The following is a 27,103-nucleotide window of genomic DNA, read 5'->3' on the forward strand; positions in this document are numbered from 1 at the left end:
TGGATATGCACTAGAAAAATCAGAGACGAGCTATGTCTGTGTATAGCCAAAAAATTGGTGTTTTTAATATCTATACAAGGTAATGAAAGCATTCAGAAAAAGCTTTAGGAAGAAAAAGAAGAATACAGCTTTACTTTACTTACAAGTAAAGCTGAATTAGCTCATCACTTACTACAGATGGAGTGAGAACACCAAGATCAGTGAAGAGCAGAGTCAAGTACTGAGGAGGAGTGTAGTCTCTCGCAGATCTTTCTATCTCAACCTTAGGAGGAACAGGAACATCGAAATCAATAGGTCGCAAGGCCGGTTCTAAGTCTTTTTGATCCAACGGGTAGAGGCGTGCAAACTGCAAGATAACAATAAATTAGATGATGAATCAGAGTGTTTCTGCAACCACATTAAAAATGTTAAGAGTTTTGAGTGTTTACCTTGTAACTCTCTGCAGCTACATAGACTGGTTTGTTCATACTGTGTGCGACAAGGGCGATCTGGTAAGTACCCATCATGTTAATGACCCCGCCACTTTCAACTACTCCGTCAGCTCCAACAAACACCATGTCTACTTCGTCCATGCTATAGGCCACAGCTGAATCAATCAGAAGCTTCACTGGAACATCAAGCTTTGCAAGCTCGTTAGCTAGCAGTACTCCTGTTTTATCTGGCCTTCCCTCTGGGTTTTGTTTCCATGAGTGCAACGGAAATACGTGATTGTTGGTTAGCAGAATCGAATAAAGATAACCGGATAACGACAGAAGAACAGATCGATCTCAAAGTTTGAAGAAAAAGCACCTGTGCACAAAACTCGAAAGAGTTTCTTGTTTTGAGCTGCTGTCTTTAGTATTTCGAATACAACTCTGGAGAATCCATGGACAAGTATAGTACACCCATCAAATATGAAATCTTGACTAAGCATTGCAATTATCTTTCGGGCCTGCAGAAGAAATGCATTACCGTTCAAACTCTTCTTCTACTTACTAATCTATATGTGTATGCAATTTCCATTCTAAGAAAACAACTGACCTTGCAAGATATTTCCCCAAACTTCTCAGCACGTTCAAGCACGCGTGATTTCGCTGAGTTGAAGTCCTCAAATTCTAAGGCAGATGTTCTAGTCACGTAGCGCATGAATAGATCACATCCTGCTGTTAAAGATATCGAGGTTGTGTCCCATGACTGGAAAATTGAAGGCAATCTTAAATTTTTAGAATTCTCCATGAAAATTATTCAAATCTACAAGTTGAGCATGACTCAGATTATATAGTATATGATACTATGGATCAACAAATGCACTAATCGCAGAATGCAATGCCAAGCTACAGGTTCTCATATAGGTTCAGTCCAATGTCACGATCACATCAACCATTTAGACGTCCCTAAGTTATCGTCAGAGAATGAAGCAAAATATTCAATGCTTAAGTTGCAAACTAATAGCATATTCGCGAAAGATTAAAGCAAAGGCTGAGTAAGCAATAACAACAGCGAGTAATTCAAAACTCGAACCCCAAATTCCCAGACAAAGAAGAAAGACGCTTACTTTCAAGGTATCAGAAGCTTTCTTGAGCTCGATTTCAAGTTCCATCATAGTAGTCGCTTCGCTAGCCCTAATAACAGCCGCAAGAGCACGAATCGCCGCGACAGCCTCCGCCAAATCGGGCTGCTGCCTCCAACTGTTAAATTCCTCAATCACGCTAAAGGGTCTTCCCGCGACGGGAGAATCCTTGTCGGGATAGCGACGAACGGCGGCTTGCGCCTGTTCCAGCCAATCGCTGGTCACGATTCCATGGTGCGCCGCTCGGGTTTGGTAGTAAGCCGAAATGGGATTGGGGTTAGGGTTTTCGTCCGCCATTGAAGCAGAAGGTGAAGGTGGAGGAGGAGAATCGATCGACGGAGTTAGAGAGATGGGTTTGTTGTTCTGCTGTTTATCGAGTATGAAGGAAGCCGATCTTCTCCACATTTTGTGTGAAATCTTCGAAATCCCAATTTCAAGCTTAGAGATTTTGGGGTTTATGCTTTGTAATCACGTTTAATTCTTCTTAAAACATTGTAATTAACAAAGTAGTATCACCTGGATCCTCATATATTTTGTATATTTTATTTACTACCTTAAAGTTACAAAAGAGATCAATCTCACCCAAAAACGTAATCACAATTTACATTTGATAAGACTGTGAGCTATGACAATACCCATTATAAGAGAATGATCTACTTGTGGCTCCACCACCATCGTCAAAACGTCTTCTCCAAAATCCAAACCCTTAATATTTGATTGCTTCTTTCTAACTTCTGCCATTAATCTTCCTGATCCATCCTCAATTGCAAAAACCGATCCATGGTTTACAATCTTATAACAAGACTGTTTATCATCTCTACTTGATCCCATTACAATTTTGTAAGACGAAGATGAACCTCGTGGTGAAATCTTGAAATTCTTTCTTATCTGAAATCTTGCTCCGGTTGAGTTATACCCTTCACATGATTTGAATAATCCCAATTTCTACATACACATAACAATGACTAAGTTAATTCAAGAGTTTATCAAGAAATATGATTTCTATAATAATAACGTTACACAGATGAAATGTTTATTACCTTTTGGCGTAATGTAAACAAGACTTGTCCGTATAAATCCATAAAGTAAACTTCACCGCAACTCTTGGAATTATAATTATCCACTCGATAGATTAAGTTTCCTTTTGAATCAAAAACTGTGCAGCCTTTGCTATGGAACACAAGAGATCTCATCCAAATCGTGAAACTCTCTTGCTCCAACGTCAAGTACGGCGAACTCATATCTTCACCGGCGCCGGAGTCCACCGGTAATGGTTGATCAGGATGAATCTTCACCATGTTCTTCGCCGGGAGAATCCAAATACGGTCGTTGCAAAGTATTTGCATATATTGAATTTATTTGGCTCTGATTGATAGTATATGCACTCTTCGTATTTATACTTTCTAGTTATTTGTAAGTCGGTCTATGGTTGAATTAAAATGGATACGAAGCTCTTACATCCACATGTTCAATGTGAGATGCGAACAATAAATATGAAAAACAAAACAGTTAACGACGTTAACTATTTAAAATATTATACAACCAAGTTATGTACATGTACAGTCGTTCTCTTATTTTGTTATAGAACATGTATAGTCGTTCTCACGTGGATAATGTGAGATTCGAATAATAGACGAATGCACATACAATACAAGTATACATTAATATATATTATCATTTCAATTATTAGTTTTGGTTTGGGTATATAATTATTAGTTGAGAGGCTTAGGTCTACTCGCTGGTAAATGCTGACAGTTTCTTGGAACGATAGTGCACAAAAACAGTTATGACTTGGCAGATAAACTCTTCAAAACTGTTTATTTATAGATATTTTCAAATTTTGGGGTTTTGTTTTTCTCTCTATCTTTGCAGATACATTGTTTGTATATCATTTTTCTGTATTCAGAGAACGCAATTAATCTTTTTTTTTCCCGCAAACGAATTTTTTAAAAAAATAGCTGTCAGAGAAACGTTTTCAGACGCAAGAGAGTGTTTCTTGAGATCACTCTTTATGGGCTTTTACTCTCTTTAATAGCCGATTGGGCCTTAATGTATAATTTGATGTTATTAATCATTACATTATACGAATCCAGAGGCAGCGGAGCCACATCTTTTCATGCATTCGTACTTCTCCCAAGAGCCCATGACCACTACTCTGATTCTATACTCTACTACTCTGATTCTGTACTCTACTATTTTCTTCTTCACCAATTCCAATCATAATTTACTAAACTTACCATCCGTATATGGTTCAATAGTCTAAACTCTAAAGTATAGCTTTTTTTTTGGGTGAATAACTCTAAAGTATAGTTAGTTCAACTAGAAAATTTGTGCGGTTTTCATCGTTTTTCTTGTTCTTGTTATTAAAAACAAAACTTCTCACACAAATTGAAGCTTAAAACTATGAGGCCCGAATAAATGACCTGATTTGATAATGCTCTGCACCAGGCCTGTTTATTTAAGTTTGAACTTTGAAATCTTTGATGATTTTGTCTGATAAATTGTAAGAGAATGTTTTATCAATCAAAAATAATAATTTACATACAATTATTCTGTTATTTGAATGAACAAAAAGTATGTTTTTTTCACAGTTCTGTCATTCTATAGTGTTTCCCGATCAGAATCCCAAAGAGTACTAAGAACAAACAAGTCGAAAATAATATCAAACAAAAAAAACTAGTTGAAAATAATATAAGAACGCAAAGAATAATAAAAATCTAAATGTGTACTGAGTTACATGAAACTAGTACCCTTTGGACAATGGCCTATTATGAAAAACTGGTCAAGCCTTTTTCCTTCTATAGACATCTAAAAAGCTAATGTCATTTTCCTACAACTTCTTTTACATCACTTTTTAAAACAATATTCTCTCTCTTTCATTATAGTTGATTTTCTAGGTTTTTTTCTTGTTTTATAATATTTGATTTTCTACGTCTAATTAATGCATGTCTCTTATTTAAATTGAATGAATAATATTAATGCATGTTGCTTTACTCCATTAATACACAGTTAAAAAAAAATGTAATAATAAAAATAATGAAATCAGTTGTAAAAGTAACTTAATTAACAAAAATAAACAGTAAATAATTGAGCATTTATAGGTTTTTTTAATCTGTGTGTAAATATTCAGAAAATAAACTAGAGAGAGTATATCTCATTAGATATAGACAACAACTAACTATCACAAAAACAAAATAGAACAGAAAAAAAAACTCCATGGACATCACAAGAAACGGCAGCACTAAGCTCCATCTCCAAACTCAGCTTCTGTTTACTCCTAATATGGTAAAAGAAGTAATGACGTTTATGTTCAATGCTCTCTTCTTTGCTTGTTCTTGAATCTCTCTTTGTTTGTTTGTTTGTTTCAGGAGAAAACTTCAGGTGTTCAGCCAAGAATTAGCACAAACCCATTTGCAGATGACTCACTTATAGACAGAATCAAACTAAAAGAAACTGCAGATTTCATCCAATCACTGCCAACTTCATCAAACCAAAGCAGTAGCAGCAGCGAGATGGTAAATGAAAGGAGACAGAGTTTCTCATCACAAAAGAGCATTGGAGAAGGAAGAAGTAGTGGACAGAGAAGAGTGATGTTAATGGATTCTCCTTGTACTCCAGGAAGAGGAGTCTTCAGCTTCAGTAGTAGTGTCTCTGGTAGAAGAAGAAACTTCCCTTCTAAATGGATTGATGCCGAGAAATGGGTCACCTCCGGTCATGAATCTCCGGCAAATTCCTTCAAAAACAGTCAAATTAGTAACAACTCCCAGTTTGATGGGTTTAAGCACCAGGTTTGTTTTCTCAAAAAAACACCCAAATTTTTGGAACTGGGAATTTGATAAAGTTCGAATCTTTAAACGAGAATGTGGAATCAAGAATTTCAAGAGTGGGCCTTTTGGAATCTGCAGGTGGAAGTTGTATACTCAGAGAAATCTAGGGTTACGGAGGAAAATGTTTCATTATCTCCACCAGATCTTATACTTAAAGGTAAACAAAAAGAAGAAACCCTTTTGATAGATTCTTTAAAGTTTTGATTTTTTTTTTGGGTTTAAATTGACAGTTAAAATTTTTTTTCTGTGTTCTGTTAGATAAGTTAGCGAACGATGTGCAACAGATTCTCCCATCAACGGAAGGGTTTATATTCAGAGATTCCGACAAATTTATCCGATACGAGGAAGAAGAAGCTCAAATTCAGCACAGAGACATCGGAACAGAGATGACACCAATCGGAAGTGTAACAACTTCAAGATGTCACACGCCGTTCAAAAGCATGTCTCCGGCGAGACACAACACGCCTTCGAAAATGTCCGGTCCGTTAACAGAGACCAAAAACGTCATAGATATCTCCGAGTTCGCGGACAAGCTTCGACTCAGTGGGTCAGCAGCGAATCAGTATTATAACTCGGTGACCAGTCACTGGAACTCGAGGGAAGAAGAAGAAGAAGAGACATCGAAGAGCTTAAGACATTTCGAAATGGAAAGTGAGTTACGGAGAAGTGTCTCTGAATCTAAGGCTGCTTCATGGGATGATGAAGACGACAAGATCAAATTTTGCCAAAGGTATACACAAAATCTTGAAGAAGTTAGAAAATTTTGAATTTGAGTAAATTAAAAGTAGATTTTTTTTTTTTTTTGTAGATATCAAAGGGAAGAAGCCAAAATTCAAGCATGGGTTAATCTCCAAAATGCTAAAGCCGAAGCTCAATCCAGGAAACTCGAGGTATGTGCATACGAATACGTATATTTTTAGAGACAGAACCGTATAAAATACGGATGTTTTGGTCTGTTCTAACAGATTTGTGGAGCCACGAGCCAACATTAGAGTAATGTGATAATGTCCGAAGTCCTTCACGACTTCATTGACTAGTCTTTGTTACTTTAGAAGCAAAAGTCTTCGAGTTTCTAATTTTTTAAAAAGGAGATGACATCTACTCGCTTTGTAGTTGTACTTGTAATTTGTGCAACTCCCATGTGAAAAAAGATCAGTGTTTCTTTAAAAGTAATTTCCTCTCTTGGGAAATTGTAGAGTTTGGACTTAGATTAAGCTAGTATTAATTGATTATCTAGCTATATAAAAATTTATGTAGCTATTTAATCAAACAAGTCCAAAATTTGTAGTTGAGTAATATATATTCTTTTTTTTTCAAGAGTTAGTCAGTGTGTGTGGTCTTTTGAGGTGCTATTTTATTGTTTTAGGTGAAAATACAGAAGATGAGATCAAATCTGGAGGAGAAATTGATGAAGAGAATGGATACGGTGCACCGGAGAGCAGAGGATTGGAGAGCTACGGCGAGGCAACAACATGCTGAGCAGATGCAGAGAGCGGCGGAGACAGCTAGGAAGCTGACAAACCGCCGTGGCTATTTGGTTGCCGGCCGTAGCTCATGTGGTTGTCTTCCTTGCAATAATAATACATGTCGCTAACTTAGTAAAAGATAAAAAGAAGTGAAAAATACAAATAGACAAAAACAAGAAGTTACTGTTTATGTGTTTGAATTTATCAATATTTGTGTAATTTTTACTGTTTTATTCAAAGAAAACTTCGACAGTTTCTTTGGAGTTGGAGTCTATTTCGTTATCAATAAGAGAATGTAACCGAGTGACAAAACCAATAGATCATATCATAATCCGCATAATCCGATATCAAATTCCGTAGTAAGTGTGTGTGAGTTGTACATGACAAAAAAATCATTAAAAAAATAAATTTGACTAAATTTTTTGAAAGTACAGAAACTAGTTTCAACAATTAATTTATGGAATTATAAATTTTCTGAATTGTTTTTTTAATTTTCTGGATTTAAATCATGATTTGTGGTAAAAGCGTCTTGAATCTTTCACTGCGATATTGAAGACATATTAGAATTTCAATATATCATTTTAGGCTACCAATAAACGTTTTGAATCTGTGAATTTAAAACTTGATAAGTTATACCAAAGATTCTAATGATTTTGAAAAAGGAAAAGAAAAACACTAACTAGTGGAAGCTCTTATTGTTTTCTCTGTATTTTATGGAGTTTTGTTCTTGTTGTTTTCTTGTTTAACTAAATTTGAGCTGTTGTTGTCATGCAAAAGTTTAAATACAGAGAAATAAGAGACTGGCCACAGACAAACTTTTGCGTCTGGAAGGAGTAGAAGCCTCGCAACAAGTCACAGCTTTTCTTCCTCCCTATACTTTGCAAGCCAACACCTTCATTTCTTTTTGTTCTTTTCTGTTTGGTTTTACTCGCTGAACTAATTTGTAACAAAAAGAAAAAATTTATTTGAGTACAGGCAAAAAAAATTTATTTAGACTGTCTATTTTGTCCTTTCTTTTATTGCAACACTTCAACTCTGACATTGACATTGAGATAATAAAGGACATGTTCAAATTCCAGTCCAATATTTATAAAATTTGCAATTCACAATTTTTTTAAAAAGTGAACAAAAAAGTAAAAGCCTACTTATGACCCATTACAAAGATAGTTGGGCTTATTAAAGCCCATTATAAAACGTCGCGTTTCGACTATCTAACTTGCTGTTCAAGAAGTGTTCTCGGAAGCTAAAACTAAAAGAAGAGCAAACTGGTAAAGGCTACGGTTTCTTCGATTCGCAGATCAATCGACTGGTGTGATTTTCTAATCTCAACAAGTTCTTAGTTATTCGATTCCCCTTTTCCCCCTTACCAGGTTTCTGGATTTATCAAGATCGCTTATTTTTGTAGGGTTTTGATTCTGTTGTGTAGACACTAAGGTTTTACAGATCTAAGTCGCGGAAGAAGAAGATGTTTCTCACTAGGTATTTATATCATTTATTCCTCCGTCTTAACCCAAATCTACAGTCTTCTGCTTCTGGGTTCACTTCAATTTTTCGTCTTTTTTGCTTCAGTCGTGGTTTTTGCTTATCGTAATTTCCGATTTTGTTATTCGAAGGACTGAGTATGACAGAGGAGTCAACACTTTTTCTCCTGAAGGCAGGCTATTCCAAGTCGAGTATGCCATTGAAGCTATCAAGGTAACTTTTCCATTTGTTTACCTGTAAATTAGATAGTTGCGGAATCGAGAAAAAGTTGAAGAAAGGGTTTTCCCTGGAAAACGATTTAATGGTTTCCTTTGATTGCTCAGTTTCTTGCAAAATTTGGCTCACTCTTTACTGTTTAATCGCTTGTAATACTTAGTGTGGTACATTGGGACAGGACTTGGAATAGTAATTTGCATGATATCTAAGGAATTGTTGCTATTGAAGCTATCGGGAATAATTAGTAGCATCGAGAAAATTTGAAGAAGGTTTTTGTTTCCCTGGAAAACGATTTAGGGGGTTTCTTTGATTGCTTAGACTATTGCAAAACTTTGGTTCACGTTTCCTTGTTTAATCGCTGAAGTTTTGATTTCAAATGCGTAAGGATTATATTTTGCGGCTCTGACGAGTGTGAAATGATTGCAGCTTGGTTCTACTGCAATTGGAGTAAAGACAAAGGAGGGAGTTGTGCTTGCTGTCGAGAAGCGTATCACGTCGCCTTTACTGGTTTAGTTGCTAACATTATATTCTTTTTTTTTGCTTTAATAATTCTGATTTTTTTGGGTTTTCTTTGATTCAATAAATTGATTTCTGATGTAGCATTAACCATGGAATCTGAAAAAATGGTAAAGTTAGTTATGGTGAAATCATACCCCATTTTTCCTTTTTTTTTGTTCAGGAGCCGAGCAGTGTGGAGAAGATTATGGAAATCGATGACCATATTGGTTGTGCCATGAGTGGTTTAATTGCTGATGCGCGTACACTTGTTGAGCATGCAAGAGTTGAGACTCAGGTGAGGTTTCTTTTTCTTTTCGCTTCAAAAGATCTTTTATGTTATTGACTGCTTGTTTGCTGTGGTACAGAACCACAGATTCTCGTATGGGGAGCCAATGACTGTGGAGTCCACAACACAAGCACTGTGTGATCTGGCTTTACGATTTGGTGAAGGAGATGAAGAATCAATGGTAATAATTAAAACTGGAATCTCTTGTTGCTTTCACATCCCTCGGCTTAGTCTATATGATTGAAAGAAATCATTGATTACCATAACAAGACCTTGATAGTAGGAATACTTTGTCCTGACATTTTGATATGAATACTGATTCTCTTTTTTCATGGATGTTACTACAGTCTCGGCCCTTCGGAGTATCTCTTCTCATTGCTGGTCATGATGAAAACGGACCGAGCTTGTATGATCTTATCTTCTCACATGTTTTTTTCTACTGATATGATTTACTCATGAGGAAGTTAGTTGATCTCAGTGTAAATAACTATGTCTTGTTACAGGTACTACACGGATCCGTCAGGGACATTCTGGCAGTGCAATGCAAAGGCAATTGGTTCAGGCTCAGAAGGAGCTGATAGTTCCCTTCAAGAGCAATTCAACAAAGTAGTAACTTGAACCTTTTCCAATAGTTTTCTCAATCACTTGATATGCATCTCGTACTTTGCCATTAAAATCTTTCGTTTCATCATTATCTTGTTGCAGGATCTGTCACTTCAGGAAGCTGAGACGATCGCTGTATCGATCCTGAAGCAAGTTATGGAAGAAAAGGTACACACTTTTCCATCTAAGTCTATACAATTTACCCAAGATATTGATCCCATTTAATTGTTTTGGTCTGTGTAGGTGACTCCAAATAATGTGGACATTGCGAAGGTAGCACCAGCTTATCATCTCTACACTCCACAAGAAGTCGAAGCAGTCATTAGTCGTCTATGAGGAAGATTCTGTAATCGGGTAATGTATCCATCCGACGTGTGTCTACTTTGGATTTTGAAGCCAAGAGACTTTTCTTTCACTTTGTCTGTTGGATTGATGGATCATGTCACATTTTACTCTGTTGTGTAAGAGAATCTTTCGTCTCCCATGTCATTCAATAACCTCTCGGATTTTATGACTCAGAAATTTCCCTTCTTATCACTTGCGTTTTATAAGTTGCTCTTGGCCGGAAGCACGGTAATGGACCTTGCTTTAGTCCTCTCCCGGAGCCCATATGGCCCTAGTAACAATTTTATAATGATCGAAAATTATCCTAAAGGCAAACGAACGTTCTTTACCTTCTTCATTTCTGAAAGAAAAAAAAACATTAACTAGTTTCCTGATATGTATACTGTTAGTCTATTAGCTAGACAAATATGCCAGAAAAGATTAGATAAATAGAGTAATAAACCATCTAATAGAGAAGTAAATTTGTTTGCGTAAAATAAATTTATGTGAATTTGTACCTTTTGTTGTTAGTTAGCTACATTGTATCTAGAAGATGAAAGATAAGAAGATTTCACAATTGGTGTTACAGTTTATATTTAAAAGAAGAGAAGAAATTCATTTATAGGATAATCTATTGTGATGAAAATAACTATGTACCATCGTAAGTTGTATTAGTGTTAGCTCGTGTAACCATAATGTGGGAGAGATGTAGACAACAAACCAGTATATACCAATATTGCGTATACTTTGTAGCTCTGATCATTTTTCACCTCAAAAGTCAAGAATAAAAAGTACACAAAATACTGCTAATTCGGGCAAAGAACAGACCATACAATACAACCGTGTCAAATAAACAAAATGTTGGTAAAATTTGGCGGATGTTTTCATATAAAAAAAAATCTAAAAATCCAAGTATTCATTATGTCACTTTAATTAAGATAGCTGATGCGTCACTCCCGTCGCCGGTATCCAATCACCGCCATGTAAAAGCGTAGTCACCGTAAACTTGGCTGCCTCCTCCGCCGACATAACCGGTTTATACCCGGCCCATTTAACTCTCTGGGCCACATCCGACCCGGGACCCGTATTCTTATACTCACCGTACACAATACTCGCCGGCGGGTCAACGCCGGAAACCCAAGACATCCACCCAGAAGGTCGAACCACCGGTCCAATCTCCGTCTCCATAATAACCGTCGTGGAAAACTCCTTCCACGGCCGGCCAAGATACGTCGGAGCTGTGACATTGCCGTTGCCGGAGATGGTGCACCGCTGAATCGACATACCGGAGTTTTGGTTCGGGTCTTTTTTGCCCTGAGCGGTTATCGTGTTGAACTGTCTCGGAAGTGGCTGACGTGGCATGATTTTGCAGCCTTGGAAAACGACGGCGGCGCTGCCGAAGATGAAGTCGATCGTTCCGGTGACGTCGCAGTCGCGGTAGAACTGGCGGTTGGAGTGAGGGTAAAGAGTGTCTTGATAACCGTCGAAAGAGCATCGGTGATAAACGGAGAAATCGGAGCCTGATCGGAATGCCACCGCCTGGTGTTTCTCTGCTCCGGCGGTGTTTATGATTCCGATATCTTTCATTATAAATCCTTTCCCTTGTATAGCTGCGTGTAAAGTATAAAATTGTGACTCAAAAAATCTTGGGAAAGCATCGTTCTAAGATTAAACAATACTAAACCAAAAATTGAGTGAAAATATAAAGACACAAAACAAAAGAATCAAACTAATAAGAGTGGATCAATCCAAAGTCCAAACTGATCCGAATTGAGCTTAATACGTGGAATCTGAACCGAACCAAACCAGAACTGAATTTCCTTTTTATCTCAACTCTCTCAAGTCAAAAGTCCTTTCTGACTTTTTTTTTGTTCTTTCCCAAATCAAATCAAAATTTGACCTCTAAATCAACTCAATTTAAGAAACGCAATGGGAATAGATAGCTAATAATGGCTTAAAGGTAACATTTTTTTCTTCAAACATTTCTCAATTGGTTATAAAATCAAATTTTGCCATTCTAATAAGCCCTTTAAGAACTAAAAACAAGGCAGCAAGAGAGGAAGACTTACCAAACGTCGCCGTTGCATAAGTAGGAGTCCCGTCGATGAAGTTCTTATTGCCGGAAATAATGGTCTTTTCTTTGCCGTCGCCGAAGATCATAACATTCCACTTACTCTTATCCATCACCACGTTCTCAACATACCTTCCAGCTTTCACATAAATCACAAACACCTTCTTACTCTTCTTCGGCACCTTCAACACCGCCTCGTTCACCGTCTTCACATCGCCGGATCCATCAGCAGCCACCGTCACATCAGGCTTCAAATTCTCTGTCTGCAACAACCTCCGTCTCGCCCATTCCGGCTGCTGATTCGACAAAAGCCGTCTTCTTCCGTGAATCGGAATCCCCAAATTGCTTAACGCAGCGAGGATCTTCGACACGATCGCAAGACTGTTGCTTGTGAACTCCGTGGATCTGCTCATGGCGGATTTCAGATTCTGAGTAATCGTCGAGTTCGCGTACTCTGTCTTGTTCTGAGCCAACTCGTCTATCGAGTCGAAACACGTCTCGTGATCCGTGACCGTTGCGCTTAGCCATGTTTTGAGATCGTCGATTTTCGACGAGGTTAGAGTTTTCTTCTCACCGTCGTCGAACGCGTCCATGGCGGAAACGGTGTCGTTGAGTCGATCCAACGCATCTTCGATGAGATTCCCGCAAACCCTTAACGCCGATTTGATCCTCTCGTCTTTGGTGCCGTTGGATAGCTTTTCCGGTAAATCGGAAATCGAATCGAGCTCGTCGATGATTACTTTCAGCGAGAGCTTGAAGAGAATCTCTGGATCTGTTGTGTTGGAAGACGGAAGCTTTGAGATACTGTAGAAGCAAGATTCAGGGAAACGAGTCACGCTGCAAATGGATTTAAGTGAAGTGGACGGTGATAACTCGGAAGGTGAACTCGGTGTTGACTCGGACGAGTTTTTTTTCTTGTTGTGAACGACGGTGGCGACTACGGCGGCGATTATTACCGCGACGAGGATTACGACGGAGACTGATAGTATAATTAGACGCTTTCTTGTCTTTTTCTTCAAAGCTAAATCTTGAGCTTCGTCTACTTTCCCATATCCTTTGAAGGAATTCACAGAATCCATAAATCCTATAAGTGGCTTAAAGCAAGCTCCTTTTTTTAGGTTTCTGGGTTTTCTAAAAACTAAGATTTTTTTGGGGGTTTGTTTGTTATGTTCTTTTGTTAATGTCAGAGAGACATGTGTTGTTGTCTTTTTATAAATATAAAGTGTAGAAGAGTGAATGTGAATCTATGAACGTGACTCGCTAATTCCATGGTGCTTTCTCGGCTGTGTGAGTGTGTGACAGTTGATCTATTTGCATGTGGAGATTCATGATTACGTTGTAATTATTTAACTAATTCAACTTGATTATAAATTATAATCTCCATTATATGTTTCAAAAAAATGAAAAAAATATAAAAAAATTACCATTATGTAACTTTTTTTTGTCTCCCCAATCAAGTGCAACAATATCATGTCTTGTAACAGATCATAACTCATAATTAAAGTTAACAAGAAGACACTATTTGGTAGACAAAAGGATCTTAACGGTAAAAACATAAATATAAGTCAAAGTCAAAACTCTTTATTTCGTAGTATAGGGCCACGAGAATGTGAACACTCTTCACAATTTAAGTGTCTACTGGTACATCTTTCAAGTATACACATTAGAAGGAAGAAAAATACACATAAAAACGTATACAAACAAAAAGAATCGAAGAGAAAAGAACGTTATCTCGCAACATTGAAATGGCCATGTGCTTGTCTAATAAGTGGCGTCTCAATCTAAATCTCTTGAGGCCTTAAATTCGACAAGTGACAGCACCAAGATTGGGCTTCTGAAACACATGATTCCCGGTTACCTTACTTGATAATTTCAAATCAACCAGTCAAACCGGGTATAGTCCGGTTCTGTATGCCCTGAGCCATACCATTATGGGTTTGTTTTGCATTGATTATTTTTTTTTCTCTTCTGGAACTATAATAAACTATGGATCTCGGTTTGGGTTTGGTTTAGATCAGTATGATGCTATTGTGGTGAGTGTACGAGTGTACGTGCGTGATCTATTTTGTTTGCTTGTTTTCTTGTTTTATAACAATATGACTATGTGAGTGATCTATTTGCATGTGGAGATTCATGATTAATTTGTACCTATTTGATTATTAAACTTGATAATAATCTCTATTATGTTAGTTTTTGTCGTCTTGATCCTAATCAGGTGCCGCAATAACATGCCTTCGGATCATTCATTACTCATAAGTAAAGGTAATCTCAAGATGCTATATATTTGGCTTAAGCACAAAAGTTGTAAGGGTAAACAACACAAATTCAAACTCAACACTCTTTACAATTCAAGTAGTTATCTGTACATGTATCAACTATATATTGGAAACAAGCACATGAAATCGTCTACAAATAAAGATAAATTTGAAGAAAAATGAGCATTATCTTGGCAACATTGATTTGGCCATATGTGCTTTTTAACAAGTGCCATCTCCATATCCATCTAAATTCCTTGGGGCCTTAAATCCAACGAGTGGTAAAACCAAATTTTGGCATAGCTTTAATCTTATAGAAGTGATTTTATAATTTATTGATTAATAATGGAAGATAAGTTAATAAACTCAATTCTCTTTTCTTTTTTGTTTTAAAGACTTAGCAAGAAAGGGAAACCGGTCGACGCTAACCAGCTTCCACCACCAATAAATTGACCAGCCGTATATTGCTCAGCCTCTGTAACACTCGTAATCACCTTAAAGCCCTTCCACTTCACTCTATTTGCAGTTCCAGCCCCTCCTCCTCTATTCAAATACTCTCTATAAGTCAGAGTATCCAACGCAAAACTCCCGCTCCACTCAAGCCACCCTGCGGGTCGGATCACGTCGGAGATATCCGATTGCATTATCACCGTCCTCGAGTATTGCTTCCAAGGACGACCAAGATAAGTCGGAAAACTTCCTTTCACGGCCAAAAGATCAGACGTGGCACCAATCCGACAATTCTGAATCACAATCCCAGTGTTTTGATTCGGATCGGATCGACCTTGAGCCGTGACCATGTTTTTCTGGTTCGAATTTGGTCGGCGTGCGTTTATATCGCAGTCTTGGAAAACCGCGGCTGCGTTTCCGAAGATGAAATCGACGGTTCCGATTATGTGACATTTCACGAAGAACTGACGGTTTGAGTGAACGTAAAGTGTGTCTTGATAAGCTAACATGTCGCAGTTGTAGAAAGCGGAAAAATCCGACCCGACCCGGAGAGCCACCGCTTGATGTTTCGACGGACCCGCCGTGTTTTGGAAAGTGATGTCACGCGCTAGGAATCTCTCGCCGACGGCAGCTACATGCACATAATTAGTCCACGTCATCATTTACATCAAAACGTTACGTATGTGTCTTTATTTTATTTTGTCCATATCTGCAAATGTCTCTCATGTGATATTACGTAGTACGTATACCGAAAGTCTATAATGGACAAAAATGGTCTATCCAGTGTAACAAAAAGGTCTATCCAAATTTTAGTATAAAACCGACCAAACTGGCTTTGCAGTTAATACTTCATTCCCCCTAAATTGTTTTTACTTTTAAAAGTAACATAAACAATAAAAACGAAAGTGCATAAAATGGAAACAACGAAAACATTGATAAAGACTTGGGATATAAATTCTAGCAGAAGCAAAGAAAACAAAAAAAAAAACAAAAAATGGAAATTCTTCTATCTTTTCACAAAATTGGCTAATATTAATATAGAATTATAACCTTTACACTAAAATACCATAAAAACAAATTTTAGCGCCAAAATATTAAGCTCTTATTTTACGTGGTATTTTTAGAGTTATTTTGAAAATTTAGAAAACAAAACACAAAATATTATATATTTAGAAAACAAAACACAAAATGTTATATATTTGGAATATAAATTCTAGCAGAAGCAAAGAAAACAAAAAAAAACGGAAAAATGGAAATTCTTCTATCTTGTCACAAAATTGGATAATGTAATATAGAATTATAACCTTTACACTAAAATACCATAAAAACAAATTTTAGCACCACAATAATTAAGCTATTATTTTTACGTGGTATTTTTGGAGTTATTTTGAAAATTTAGAAAACAAAACATAAAATGTCATATATTTGAAACCCTAAATTATGAATATTCTTTAAAATTAACATAATTGAAGAAATTATTTATTTTCTCTAGAGTTGGAAAAAAAAGAGTATAAAAAGTTATTTACCAACGGTAGCGGAGTGGAAAGTGGTGCTTCCGTCAACGACGTTTCTACTTCCGGTGATGATAGTTTTCCCTCTCCCATCTCCCAAAAACATTACATTCTTCTTCTTCTTCGTCACTTCCACATTCTCTCTATAAACTCCTGCTTTTATATGTATCACAAACCTTTTATTACTCTTCTCCGGCGCCGCCGCTACCGCAGCCGCAATCGTCCTAAAGTCACCGCTTCCGTCAGCCGCCACTGTGACGTCAGCCTTCACCGTTGACCCTTGAAGAAGCCTCCTGTCTCCGACAGATAACCAATTTGGCCATCCTTCTCCGTCTAAGTCGCCTGTGACCTCTTTGAGCTTGCGGTTGTTGGAGGAGGTGGACCTATCTTTTAGCTCGAAGTTGGCTATGTCGGTATCTGTCATGTTCTTGATCATTGCTAGTGCGTTGCTACACATGTGCTCCACGTGTACCTGTTTTGATGGGTTCAATGATATAAGCTCTTAACTACATTTTGTTATTATTCGAGTGAAAGACATGATGTACATGTATCATTGAGAAATACTACTATAATTATTGACGACTGATCATTGTATGTTTTTCTCCGAGTAACTCTTATGTTGGGCAACTCGTCATTCAAAGTTAATGTTACGATTTAGTTCTTAATAATATTATTTATAATTCTGACAAGAATACTAATCATTCATGTTTTATATTTGATAAATAACTGTGTTGAAATCCAACCAATTAGCGTAGATTAAAAACAAAAAATTCATGCATATTAGTCATCGATAAATTTCTTTGCGTTTTTAATACTTTTTTTTTGTTGAAGAGGTGGGCATGAAATTGATGTATAAGAGGAAAACAGTATTGTTAATATACATAGTCTATTATTTCTGTTTGCAAAAATAGAATTGCTCAGAACACAAAATCTTAATATTTTCAAATCCGAACAATCATTTCACTCTCATACTAAATTTGACCTCTTTTTTTTTGAAAAAAGCAGATAACAGAACTTTGTAAGCATTTAGATGTAATTATTTCTTGAAACATTGAAAGAAAAAAAAGTACCTGCCCCTTCATTAAGGCCTTGCGAACTTTTCGATCGGCGTCGTCGTAGGAGAAGCCGTCAAGGCAAGTCTCTTGGTTAGTAATGGCTGAGCTAATGAGTGTTTTGAGATCATCGGCATGTTTCCTCAAAGATTTTCCCTTTGGATACTGATGAAGATCCTCCACCGCCACGTGGAGCTCATCTAACGTCTCATCGATAGTCTCCAAACAATCGTGAAGCGCCGTTGCCTCACGCGCCCTCAAGCCGCCTTTCCTTTTCGTTATCAGTTTCTTGACGGCGAAGTAATTGTGTTTCACGACGTTTGTGGTTAGGTTCAGTGACGCTTCGATGACGTCTTTATGTGACGTCAGTTTTTTGCCGGTGGATGCCACGGCGGAGAAACAGAGCTCCGGGTAACGAGTTGAGGTGCAAACGGATTTTAAAACGGCGTGTGATGTTAGAGAGAGGGTTTTGGTTTTTTGGCTATTGTTATGGTTCGCCTTTGTGGTGGCGATTCCAACGACGGTGGCAAATAACAGCAAGGCTAAGACGGCGGAGGAGAATACGAGTTTCTTGTTGTTCTTGAAATCTGAGAATTTGGATATGAAATCTTTTGATGGTGCCATTTTGTTTGGCAATGGTTGTCTGTGAGGACATAAAAGACGGTGGAATAGGGTTTTTATATTGTTGAGTTTCGAGATATATGAAAAAGTATGTAATTTTAAAACTAATTTCTTCTGTAATGTTATACTTGCTTGCCTGTATGTATTAATTATGTGAGTTGTTGAGTGGTACATTTTCAACATTTTCAACATTCTCCTTATAAAATATAAATTATGTTTCTCTTTTGTAATGGTTAATTTACTTTCCTTGCCACACAAATTATGAAATAATTAGTTATTTATGTGGTATATTTTCAAACTTCCTTAGGCCCACTTTCTTCGATATCATAATATTTCAAGGATAGTTATCTACTTATCTCGTATAAAATTTACAAATAATTTTGAATTAATTTATATCATCATTTTCTAATCATCTAGAATGTAATTTGCTTGATTTGTCTGAACATGCGTTATTTTCCGTCCCGAGAAGCAAGAAGCGAGTCAAGCGACCACTCTCGAGTCTCGTCCACGATGATACTCATAAGTCATAAATTTATAAAACCTGAGGCAACATAATACATTTGCATAATGATTTGATCTATGGAAGGATATTTCAATGGAACTGTCCATTTGATTTAGACTTTTAGTTATGTGGATTACACAACCTAAATCGATTTATACATTTTGTTTTTTCGTTTCCGGCTCGAAATTTTCGAAACTTGGAATTATATCGAAGTAAAAAGTATTGACGAAAACTGTCTTTCATTTTAATACGTTTTGGTCTTATAATAAATTGTATTTCTTTTCTTATTGTAAATATTGATCATGAATTAGAAAATTAAAAATGTTTCTTCGACAACTATAAACTTTAAATATTTCCTAATTCATCACATGCTGTTTCCCGGATTTTATGCTAAGAAAAATGTATATTTTTGGATGTAATTGGAAACGACAAATATTCTTTAATGATATATATATATATATATATATATTATTTTTGTTTTATTATTATAGTGACAGACTTATCACTTACTCTAGGATTCACAACTGCAGGAACATTCTTTTCTTGATTTTGAAATATTCCATTTTCCTTATTAAAAATGGCTAGTAAACTGTAATGAAAGTCTATGAAAGTCTGTACATGTCGCTGGATAGCCTGGATTTGCAGTTTGCATGTAAAACGTTCAAATACTAGCCATTCTGATTTTTTTCTTTTTGTCAAAATAATATATGTTTAGATAAATATACAATTACATAAAAAATATTATCTGCAGAAATAAAAAGGCGGTAGCCGGTAGGTACTTTGAAAATTAGTGTCATGAAATGAAATGGATCACTTTGAAAAACATACATGATGTTATTACTTTCTTGTATAGAACGACTAAGATATTTTCTAGTTGTCACGTATAAAAGAAAATCCCTAGTAAACAGTTAAGCATGAAGTATCATCGTTTCGTTGGCACCGAACAATAACTTAGAAGAAAGAGTAAAAAATCGTCAAAAAGAGTGAATAAATTATTGTTCGTTTTTGCTGTCTACTATAGGATGCAGGACTGTCACGGGATTCATCTTCTTGTTAATTGATACAATCGGAATCTTTTTAGTTCGGATTTTGAGTGATATTTTTTTTGTTTGCATTACGGATCCTATGTTTACTTATCATTCATTATTCATCTACATTAATATTCCATGAGACGAGAGTATTTCTATATAAAAAAGTTTCAGGATACTGCAAGGACTCTACATTCTGTCCGTGTCTTGTAGTTTGTTAGGATTCAGAAAAGGTCAAATTTCTATTATGATCTGTGATCACACTGAATGGAACAGAACGTATAAAAAATAATGCAAAAAAAGGCATTATCGTCTTTTGGTTCCTCCTCGTACTCGGAACCTATATTGGCAATGATATCTTAATTTGAATTTTAACTATTGAACCAAAGACTTCGACACTCTTACATTATCATACCTTAGCCTATCTTCACAAATATATTTTTTTAGACTAATGAACGATCCACCTCGTATTAGTAGATAGAACAAATCATAAATATATTAGTTTATCTAATTCAATAATAAAGATCGATGATACTTTTACCAAAGAGAAAAATATAATTTTAATGTCAGTGTTGGGGTATATTGAGAACGGACCACGTGAATGTTGCCTGTTGGACACCCACAGTTTGACAACGCCAGAAAGATTCAGCTAAGCCAAATTCAACTTTAGTTATTAGAGACGACGACCATTTTTTGAAAGTCTAATTTCCATTTCTTACTATGTTAATGTATCTAATTATTTTTCTACTCTTTCTTTGATTGTTAATCAAATAGTAGTTATTGAAACATTGTGAATCCGTTAAATTAATACACGATCATTAATTATGGGTTGAGTTAAAAATAATCAGTTATGGGTTGACAGAAAAAGAAGACGATCAATTATATCGCCGAAAGGTTGTGCGGTGGCTGGATGCATTGACAAATCATCCGTCGTAATTATATCCGTAATGTCATGAAATTATTGAATTTTCATTATTTTTTTAGATTTTCCGTTGGTATAAGGCTGTACGTAGAATTTTATGATCGCAAATATCTCCGTAAATCGCGCTCGTTTATTTCAAAATCTAATCACTGAATAATTGTTCATTTAGTACAGCGTAATTATTAGTTATTACTTGTATACTATCTCATTTTTGTTGTTGTTATTGTTGTTGTTTTCTTTTATGCTTTCAAAAAGAAAACAGACATACATTAATACGACTGTTTTCTCTCTTTTATTTGTTTTTGGCCACAGCATATTATAACGTATTTTGTTAAGTTACCTGTTAACCTATTGATTTTCTTAAGATTGGTTATATCCTAGACACCCGTAAATATGAGTCTGAATGTATATATCTTTTTACATCATCAATTAAAGTAGATGAGAAAAACTTACATTGACATACGGTGGACTGGGAAAAAAATGAAATATTGTTTTGAAATTGATATACAAATTATGAAAATTATTACAAAAGACAATTTTATAAACGGACAATGTTATCCATTCTAAACCACGACCATAATCAAGGACCCTACTTGCAAGATATTGTTATTTTGTTCTTAACCATTGTCCGTTAACAAGACATTGTAATCTGGTATGTGTTCTATATATGCAACTCTGATATGGAAACGAGGAATCATCTTTTATTTGACTGTCGATACAATTGGTATTTTTTTTACAGATATTCAAGCAGATTTGCTCGTGAAAGAAATATATATATATATATAACCATCCGAAACAGAGCAAGCAACATGCGTATAAATTCAAGGCTCGCCTCATATCTCCTTCACATTTCCTTCAATAAAGATAAATTAAGAAAATTAGCAATAACTACACATACAAAGTTGAAAATATTTAACTTTTTTGAACAAAATATTTTACAAAATAATTAACAATTAAAACGGATGAAATATTAAAATAATGAATTAATGTAACAAGTAACAACGTGTCGGAAAAATTTAGGACATATAAATAGTGAATCCTTGAAGAAACATCGAAGAAGGATCTATCCAATCTGTTACAGTATATCCCAGAGAAAATGATAGAACTCAAAGTTTAGTTTACATTATTGGGTGGTTCTTCATTTCAGATACATGCACCAATCATTAAGCACGTTTTGTGATTCACATATAGTAAAATCATAAGTATGAATACACTGGTTTTATGCTAGATGGATATATATAGTTGAAAAAATGTCGAAATTGACTAATTATGTCCTAAAGCGAGGGATTTCAAAGTCGTTCACACGCTATTTATTTATTTATCTTTTTGGGGTCGAAAACACGCTATTTAATTAACCCACAATATTAGTTACAAAGAATTACGACATGGTGCAAGGAAAGTCATTCGTGGTGGTCAAGTGGTCGACTAAAGGTTATTATGGAAGCAAGCTTATAAGGAAATTTTCAGCATGGTGCAAGGAAAGTCATTCGTGGTGGTCCCAGGCTGCGTGAATTATTTGGAATGGATGAATTGTCAGTTGTAAAATTGTCCTCATAATAGTTCTCATAATCTATAGTTCTCATAGTCTATTTTAATAGACGATTAAAAAAAAAACAGAATTACGACATGAAGAGTATTGAGAAAATATGTTGTCAGTTGGAAAAAAGGAGGTTATCAATAGAGCTCGATTTTTGTAGTCTAGCTATATTCAACAAAAAAGGTCACTGCATCACTGATTTTTTTGGTTGAACAAAAACCAAGCACATCTCTGTTTTGGCATAAAAATTTTAATTTAAGCGCTGTCATAAAAAAAAAATGAAGTTTCAATTCACGTCCAGTTTTATCACATTTCAATTTGAATTTTCACGTTAATTATGTTTGTTTTTTTAATATGAAAGATTCATTGAGAGATCCCAACGGGTGCATGAAGCTTCTAAAGTTCCCTAACCTAGGATCTTAGAACATTTCCATTAGTGTTATCTATGTTAGGTTTCTTAGGAATAGTTTAGTAATTTTTTTAAGAAAGAGAAAAAGCTAAGAAATTATGTGTTTTTGATGTCTATTAGTGTTTTTATGTTTGTGTAAAAAGAAAAAAATGAAACGATCAATAACCAGCTGCCACGTGTATTAAAAGATAGTCTCTTCAGCTCCTTATATAAGGAGCACTCCTTAGCAAAATTGAACTAAAACTATTTTTTTAATCCTCATACCTATGACACCTAGCCACAAAACAGATTTAAAAACCCTGATGGAGATGCTCTTACTATCTTAGGTTCTTAAATCAATTAATCTTTACTGACATATTTATTTATTGGGAGTGATTCCATTGAATATATAATTTTACCAAGTTTTCATATTCGATTTACACAAATATGCAAATCATATACCTTTACGTGGGTGACAAGTCATATATATACTCTCTTTTCTGATCATTCGATTTTAGGACAATTCTAGTCCGAGCCCTGTCTTTTCCTTTTCCGAGTTGGTTTTCCGTATTTAATATTTGGGATTAAAAGGTTGCTCAAAACTTAAAGTATATATATACATCAAGTTGACCCGAAGAAAAGCAAAGAGAGCCAGAGTCGTTTTCGTTCGTCTATAGCCAAAAAGCTAGGGTTTAAACGTAGCTAATCCGGAATCCATGAAAAAACTGAAGCAGAACGTCTCAGGATGCTCAGACCAAATCCCAGTTGATCTTCTTATCGAAATATTCTTGAGAGTCTCATCAAAGTCTATAGTTAGATTTCGCTGCGTGTCCAAATTCTGGAGATCGCTACTTCGCCGTCCGAATTTCACGGAGCTGTTTCTGACTAAGTCTTTAGCTCGTCCACTGCTTCTCTTCGCTTTCCAAGTTGGTGATGGCAAATTAGTCTTCTACACATCACTTCATACTACAAACCCTAATAAGAGACCATCTCTTGATTTTGTTGATCGTCGTGCCTATTTCCCCACGGATTACTCCAGAAATTTTTTAACCATTTAGATGGATTGATCTGTCGTCACGAGCAGAGGAAGACACAATCCATGGCGATGATTTGTAATCCCATCACGGGAGAGTCTATAACCTTACCAGAAGTGAGAATGGAGAGGATAGACAAGAGAAGCTATTTTATTGGATATGATCCGATCAAAAAACAGTTCAAGGTATTGTGTATGACTTGGTATTATTCTAAAGTACACAATATACCCCAAGAACATCGAGTTATGACATTAGGGAATGGAAAACATATATGGAGAAAAACTAAGTGTTGCAGACCTCATTATCCTTTGGATAATGTGATATGTTTTAATGGTGTTTTGTATTATTGTTCTGGCAGCTGTGGCCTTTCCTCGAATTCAGCGGTGACTATGATAGTTTGCTTTGATGTTAGGTCTGAGATATTCAGCTTTATCGACAAAGATGAAGCCATGTCGATATATTATTCTTGTACTTTAATCAACTACAAGGGTAAATTAGGTGTGGCTAAGTTTACATATGGCTTTCATAGATTTCTTGAGTTGTGGATTCTAGAAGATGCTGGGAAACATAAATGGTCAAAGATTATTTACGAATTTTCTCCTCTGTGGAAGAGTATATTTGACGAAACCTCAGTACATATTATTGGACTGACTGGTACTGGTGATATTGTGTTTTCAGCGTACTTTCTGTCAGACCCTTTCTACGTTTTCTACTACAACCTCGACAGCAAAACTTTGACAAGAACTGAAATCCAAGGATTTGAAAAGTTTCAAAATCATAGGGTTTACATCTTTCAAGAATATGTAGAGAATGTGAAACCAAACTTACTTACCTAAAAAGTAGGTGCTTTGTAAATTTACCATCTTATTTGAAACTCTTCTATTTTCTTTTGTTACTTATTTTGATTGGTTTTTGGCTAAAAGTTTTGGGTGTTTGTTAATGACAATCCTCATAGTACAATATTTGGTTTTTCTATTTATTAAAGAACCTTTTACATACAGAACATAAAACGTAAAAATCAAATCCCAAGAGAGCGTGTGTCCTCATCTCATCATCTCTCGCTGGAATCTATATGTACTGAGTCCACTTTTAGACTCAACATCCCATCAACCAATCAGAAAAATAATCAATGATGATGTTAATCAAATTTATATGGAATGATATATGGTTATATCACATTCCTCTCGTATACAGAAAACCGATATATACTAAACATTTTATCACAAATAGGACCAATGCATACATTCTCGATGATTTCGAGATTTCCCATAAGCATACATATATTTCAAGATACTAATTTGTAAAGAGAACTTCTGTACAATACTAAACATAGAGCTTTGTCTACTCTAGTTTATTCTTTCAAATGAGTAAATCAATTGAGGCTCCTATTCGTGTACTAGTTATTTGTTAAGTTTATTAATCCAGTCTTGATATATTTTTTCTTCAAATTACTAGCTCTGATTCTTGTCCGACTCAGTACTAAAAGCCAATCAATAAATGAAACTGTATGTACACACGTTTCGTAAAACATACCAAAACATAAATTAATCTCGAAAGGTTCCTATGTTCTTGAAATCAAACATTGTTGTTATTGGTATCGCTTGAACCAGAAATGCAAACCACACCTTTCTTCTCTCTACTCAAAAACTTCTTAAGTGATCTTAACCTCGTGAACATCGGTGACTTAGGTTCCTCTTCTTCTATTCTCTCCGATAAGCTCTCACTTTGATTCACCGGAATATCCACCACAATCGCCGTTACTTGTTGTGCTCTGTTACAACTATTTGAACTAGTGGATTCAGGTTGATGATCGTTAGAAGAATCCGCAGAATTTCCAGAACCAAGATCTTCAGTAACTATGAGACCTGCACTTCTAACTTGATTGTGATCACCCCAAACGAGTACATTTGTCGGAAAACTCAGAGGTTCTGTCGAAACCCCAAGAACAGGGCTCTGATCTTGTGATGGATTATGTTGATTACTCGAATGCCCAGATTCAAAGTTTTGATTTTGAGACAAACCCTCACTTCCTCCACGTGTCGTCTCTTCCACAGACCCAACCGTGTTTCTACAGAGAGGACAAGTGGAATGAGACTGAAACCACATGTCGATGCAATCAACATGAAACCCATGGTTACACCTTGGCAAAACCCTAGCTTTATCGCCGTCAACGAGATCGGTGAGACAAACGGCGCATTCTAGCCCGTCGCTGAAGTCTCGTGACTTGAAAACGACAACAGGGATCGATTGGAGAAGAGAAGAATCGAGACCTGCGTTGCGAGGAGGATCTTCTTGAACTTGAGCGAAGATGAAACGATGTCGTTGATGGTTACGGCCGATGACTGTTGAGCCAGGATCGTCGGATTGGATTAGGTTTAGGTTGAAATGTTGTTCCACACGCCACCAGAAGAGCCTAGCGTAGAGATGAAGCAAGAGGAGGAATAGAATCGCTGTGAAAAGTGATACGATTGCGAATAGAATTAATTTTCCCATCATCTCTTCTCCTTCAAGGTTTCTGAAGACGGAACTATTAGAAGCAGATTCTTCGTCCATGTCGCTGACAAATGGTGAAACCCTAATGAATTATAGGTCAAATTAAAGGGGGAAAAAAACTCAGACTTTTTGCGTGGAAAGAAAGGAAAGCGTAAGATGTTCTCACATTAAGACAAAGATCGTGAAAGATTAGAACACTGATAAAACCCGAAAGATCGATGCTTTATTGAAAGTGGTGAAGCTTTACGATGGAATGAAATGTAACAAAGAGAGGGTTTTTGATGTAGAATTTTGGTTGGAGGTCCATTAATTCTGAGGAATTTGTCATCGAAACCAGAATTCACGGCAAAATGGCGATGAGAATCAAGACTGGTTCAAAGATTTTCGAAAAAAGTTGGGACACAAGTCAGTGGAACACGCTTTTGGGTTTTTGACTTGGTTTAGTCAATTTCCTCAAATTGTCAGTCAATATCAGGTTTTAACAAAAGAGACCTTTTAGTAAAAGTGACCTTATTTGATCAAAAATAAAAAGAAGCAAAAGAGACTTTTTAGTAATCTGAAATACAACATACAGTTATCTTCTAGATCCAATTATCACATTATAAACTGGAAATGAAAACTCTTCTCTCAAGCATTAGCATGAGACCAATAAAAATAAGCCAAAATTTTTAATCATCACTAAAGAGCTAATGAACAATATAAGAGCATCTCTAGCAGGGTCTTTTACCCAGATTTTCGCACAAAAACCTAAGTATTTCCTTAAAATTTTGATGGATCGCTCTTTATATAAAAGACAAAGAGATTGTCTCTTACGCCAGGTGGAAGATTGTGATTGGTTATATATTTTTTTTGCTTTTAATGTTTTAATTTTTTTTCTCTCTCCAAAACAAAATACTAAACTATATTCTTAAGAGACCCATGAGTGAATAACATTAATGGAGATGCTCTAATGTTTCCAACAACGGTAATGTCTTCCAGATTTTGGCAA

General features: G+C 35.9%; 7 protein-coding genes across 8 annotated transcripts; 3 read left to right on the forward strand and 4 right to left on the reverse strand.

Moving 5' to 3' along the window:
• Nucleotides 1–11: 11 nt before the first annotated feature.
• Nucleotides 12–2,942, reverse strand: LOC18010522. The gene is made up of 7 exons (XM_024150214.1): nucleotides 2,590–2,942; nucleotides 2,207–2,494; nucleotides 1,535–1,987; nucleotides 1,021–1,173; nucleotides 790–931; nucleotides 429–670; nucleotides 12–346 (listed from the first exon to the last, which is right to left on the reverse strand). Exons 1-7 carry the CDS (start codon nucleotides 2,893–2,895, stop codon nucleotides 140–142), a joined length of 1,791 nt encoding a protein of 596 aa, XP_024005982.1. The 5' UTR covers nucleotides 2,896–2,942; the 3' UTR covers nucleotides 12–139.
• A 1,810-nt stretch (nucleotides 2,943–4,752) lies between these two features.
• On the forward strand, nucleotides 4,753–6,970 carry LOC18010674. Its single transcript, XM_024150210.1, has 6 exons — nucleotides 4,753–4,834; nucleotides 4,918–5,337; nucleotides 5,455–5,533; nucleotides 5,635–6,106; nucleotides 6,185–6,266; nucleotides 6,743–6,970. The coding sequence occupies exons 1-6, from the start codon at nucleotides 4,766–4,768 to the stop codon at nucleotides 6,968–6,970; spliced, it is 1,350 nt and encodes a 449-aa protein (XP_024005978.1). The 5' UTR covers nucleotides 4,753–4,765.
• Nucleotides 6,971–8,057: 1,087 nt separating this feature from the next.
• Nucleotides 8,058–10,464, forward strand: LOC18010570 (proteasome subunit alpha type-5-A). Of its 2 annotated transcripts, none has more exons than XM_006392681.2 (10): nucleotides 8,058–8,151; nucleotides 8,269–8,321; nucleotides 8,456–8,537; nucleotides 8,967–9,047; nucleotides 9,220–9,333; nucleotides 9,404–9,505; nucleotides 9,672–9,730; nucleotides 9,828–9,930; nucleotides 10,030–10,095; nucleotides 10,171–10,464. In XM_006392681.2, the coding sequence occupies exons 2-10, from the start codon at nucleotides 8,308–8,310 to the stop codon at nucleotides 10,261–10,263; spliced, it is 714 nt and encodes a 237-aa protein (XP_006392743.1). In that variant the 5' UTR covers nucleotides 8,058–8,151; nucleotides 8,269–8,307; the 3' UTR covers nucleotides 10,264–10,464. The 2 variants fall into 2 exon arrangements, with proteins under 2 accessions (XP_006392743.1, XP_006392742.1); XM_006392680.2 differs by having other exon boundaries at nucleotides 8,061–8,151; nucleotides 8,248–8,321.
• A 523-nt stretch (nucleotides 10,465–10,987) lies between these two features.
• On the reverse strand, nucleotides 10,988–13,560 carry LOC18010609 (pectinesterase 1). The gene is made up of 2 exons (XM_006392682.2): nucleotides 12,321–13,560; nucleotides 10,988–11,861 (listed from the first exon to the last, which is right to left on the reverse strand). Exons 1-2 carry the CDS (start codon nucleotides 13,399–13,401, stop codon nucleotides 11,185–11,187), a joined length of 1,758 nt encoding a protein of 585 aa, XP_006392744.1. The 5' UTR covers nucleotides 13,402–13,560; the 3' UTR covers nucleotides 10,988–11,184.
• Nucleotides 13,561–14,966: 1,406 nt separating this feature from the next.
• On the reverse strand, nucleotides 14,967–18,214 carry LOC18010471 (pectinesterase 2). The gene is made up of 3 exons (XM_006392683.2): nucleotides 17,609–18,214; nucleotides 16,554–17,010; nucleotides 14,967–15,658 (listed from the first exon to the last, which is right to left on the reverse strand). The coding sequence occupies exons 1-3, from the start codon at nucleotides 18,212–18,214 to the stop codon at nucleotides 14,967–14,969; spliced, it is 1,755 nt and encodes a 584-aa protein (XP_006392745.1).
• A 5,090-nt stretch (nucleotides 18,215–23,304) lies between these two features.
• LOC18010472 (F-box protein At1g53790) lies at nucleotides 23,305–24,458 on the forward strand. Its single transcript, XM_024150310.1, has 2 exons — nucleotides 23,305–23,518; nucleotides 24,019–24,458. Exons 1-2 carry the CDS (start codon nucleotides 23,305–23,307, stop codon nucleotides 24,456–24,458), a joined length of 654 nt encoding a protein of 217 aa, XP_024006078.1.
• Nucleotides 24,459–25,197: 739 nt separating this feature from the next.
• LOC18010459 (RING-H2 finger protein ATL60) lies at nucleotides 25,198–26,175 on the reverse strand. Its single transcript, XM_006392685.1, has one exon. The coding sequence runs from the start codon at nucleotides 26,173–26,175 to the stop codon at nucleotides 25,198–25,200; it is 978 nt and encodes a 325-aa protein (XP_006392747.1).
• Nucleotides 26,176–27,103: the final 928 nt, after the last annotated feature.

The sequence above is a fragment of the Eutrema salsugineum genome, unplaced genomic scaffold, assembly GCF_000478725.1.
Source record: "Eutrema salsugineum unplaced genomic scaffold, Eutsalg1_0 scaffold_7, whole genome shotgun sequence".
Classification (NCBI taxonomy): Eukaryota; Viridiplantae; Streptophyta; class Magnoliopsida; order Brassicales; family Brassicaceae; genus Eutrema; species Eutrema salsugineum.